The 2,961-nt window shown below is 37.3% G+C and overlaps 1 protein-coding gene across 1 annotated transcript in view; it reads right to left on the bottom strand.

The window, feature by feature from the left end:
* The window catches only part of LOC129578149 (transmembrane channel-like protein), a 16,123-nt gene extending 13,957 nt beyond the window's left edge, over positions 1–2,166 (bottom strand). Inside the window, exon 1 of the mRNA XM_055466311.1 lies at positions 1,627–2,166. Within this exon, the coding sequence (XP_055322286.1) occupies positions 1,627–1,761 (135 nt within the window). The 5' untranslated portion in view covers positions 1,762–2,166. The remainder of the gene's footprint in view (positions 1–1,626) is intronic.
* Between the last annotated feature and the right edge of the window lie 795 nt (positions 2,167–2,961).

Genomic DNA, 2,961 nt, shown 5'->3' with positions numbered 1-2,961 from the left:
GTTGCTCACTCTGCTTCACACTCTCTGCGGACGGAAAAGCAACAATGCTCCCATTTGTGATAGATGACGAACCAAAAGTGTGCCATATCGCTGAAAATTGATTTTCCAACTCTCTCACCTTCTGGCCCTTTCTCTTTCTTTCTCTTCCTTTCTCCCTTTCTCTCACTCTCTTACTCATCAGCTGTGGCAATGCATTCGAAACTGAATCTGTATCGCATCATAATTAGTTTGACTCTTTACCTATTCACAGGGCAATATTTGAAGTTGCGATTCAATCAAGACATAAATCACATGTGGATAGGTAGCACTGAGTATATTGAGCACATAAATTTTCGGTTTTTATTGACAATGGTCACTATACTTAAGCGCCGATGCATATTCCTCAATGCCGTTGACAAACCAAAAGTGTAAGAGAAAGAGTGGGGGAGAGGGAGAGAAACAAAATACACGAAATTGGCAAAGGGAATAACGTGTCAAAACTTTTAATTTATATTCGTTGCATGTAAAAGAAGAATATCCATAATAAAATGGCATTCAAGCGTAAATGCGAATACTCTGTCGTTCGGTGCAACGGGCAAAACTGGGATAAAATAGTGTGCAAAAATAACTGTTATGATGTAATTTTTTGTCAACGGTGTGTCCGTTTTTTCGTCTCTTTCTCTTTCGCACGGTTGAGAGCAAATCTCATATTTCATGTCCATTGCCGTTTTTTATCCGCGTATAAACCATTTCCCTTATGAGCTAAAATGAATGAATGTAACAAAATCAAATAAAATGAAATGAAATGACGGCAATTCCGTTTTTTTTTATCGGGTATAATGTATAAATTCATGGTCACACTGGACTAATATATCGAACTGAATTTTCCATATCGTTACTTATTTTCAATGGTCCAAATAATGCGTTCTTTTTTTAATTCATTCAATACACACACACAAACACATATAAATTTTTACGTTTTTTCGCAATGACATGGTCCACACATGAACACGCATCCCGTATGCTCCAAACATGAATGAGCTCGGAAATCTATGCTGTGGAAGCTTTGAAGAAAGAAATATATATGTTGTGTGTGTGTGTGTGTGTGTGTTTGCTCAGTGTGTGACCGCACCTTAAGAAACCTGCTCCATGTTTCAACTAAATGCCATTCGCCCCGTATATATTATGTTGATCATGAAACACATTCTCGTACACTGGAGAAGGTGTGCCATTTATTTTATTGTTAAATATATATTTTTTGTGTTGTCGTTTTGAATTGCGACCATTCACCATCAATATAAAACGTATGTTTCACATCGATTTCAAGAAAAGCTCTCTGGGGACACATTTTCCTGCTTATATTTTATCCTCTCGCTTCTGTTTTTTTTTGTATTTTCCGACAGTATTTTCTGTTTTATTTTTGTACAATTTCATTCATGACGCTGAGCGGCATTTGGTTGTGCCATTAAACCGGAGATTTGTGATAAATGCCATCCTTTACTTTTTTTTTTATTTGGCATTTAATTTTTAATTTTACATAATGTTACGGAAAGTTCAACGAGTTGTTCCGGTTTATTTTGCTTTGGAATTGTATTTCAGCATCTGTTTTAAATGATTTTAATGAATGTTTAACTAAATGGATGTTACCTCTGAGATGAGCTCTGGCTGATTCCGGAATTCAACCGATCCGGAGGAATTTCGCGGCTTATTTATATCCAAGCGCAAAATCCCTCGTTTATCTCCTATTTTCGTGTAATCCGTTTTTTCACTTGACTCACTCATTTTACTTTTTTCGGCTTCACACAATACGGTTTTTTTTATAGAATAAACACACAATTTCTCCTTTTATCGATTTTAAATAATAACAAAATATTGAAATAGAAACAAGAATAATTTTATTGAAATAAAACAAGAATGAACCAAAAAACCCAAAACTTCTTCCTCGTCGAGCTTAAATTAAAAAAAAATAAAACTGTTATTTTCCCAATCGAAACTCAATGTTTTGTTTATTGATGGTATAAAATGGAATGTGGTGACCAACTTAGTGAGATGGTATGACTTAAATGGGTGCTGTTGTGCCAATTATCTTGGCCTGAAGTGAAATGACAGAAAAGTCGTTTTTCAGCCGCAGCCACTCAACAAAGGTGTGCGAACGCCACACATTTACCCAACTTGAAATTTATTTAAATGAAAAATAACGGAATTCTAGAGAACATATAATATACTCACGTGAGTGCGAATGGGCTTTGAGAGCGGCAGCGAGAAAAAGACAACAGGCAGAGATAGAGAGAGAGAGAGAGAGAGAGAGAGAGAGCAGCACATGACATACACATTTTACTTTATACATCCTGTACACATTACATACCCATAATGTGTGCGCACATGTAAGTTCGCCTATCGCCCATTTGTCTGTGGCACTGGATATAGTTTAACGCGCACCAAAGTCGTTCCACAATACATATATTATTGCTGATGACATGATATACCGCGAACCTTCAACTGCTGCAAAATGCACAACCACCAAACACACATACCGTGGGCTCTATATTTGGTCGACTTCTTCTCTTTCTTCATTCACCGAAAACAACAACAAAAAAATGTTATAAACGTAATAGTAATTAGCTAAAAGTATAATAATCATACATATAGAGATACTCACCAGTGTGAGTACATGAGCGTGCGCGCGCGCGTTGAATCTGAGCGGAGTGCTCGATGATGGTACGTGCCTCACGCAAGTGAGCTCGATTAAATGCCATCTGCTCATTTACTTGGCCATTACAAAATGTGTACAGCCGATCTATTTCAATCACCGAAAATTGGCGCCGACATGAGCATGGGCACACACACACACTCGAACGAGACTTTGCAAACACGGGCTAAGGCACACGAAGAATATGCTTGGTGCAAATTGTTCGATTTATGTTGGTGGATGTGACACAAGCCACTTGAAACATTTATTCGCAGAACTTGTATGTGCATTTC

This window comes from Sitodiplosis mosellana, unplaced genomic scaffold (genome assembly GCF_009176505.1).
Source record: "Sitodiplosis mosellana isolate CC-2019 unplaced genomic scaffold, AAFC_SMos_1.0 Smas_scaffold_6226, whole genome shotgun sequence".
NCBI lineage: Eukaryota > Metazoa > Arthropoda > Insecta > Diptera > Cecidomyiidae > Sitodiplosis > Sitodiplosis mosellana.
This window is presented reverse-complemented; position numbering and strand designations above follow the sequence as displayed.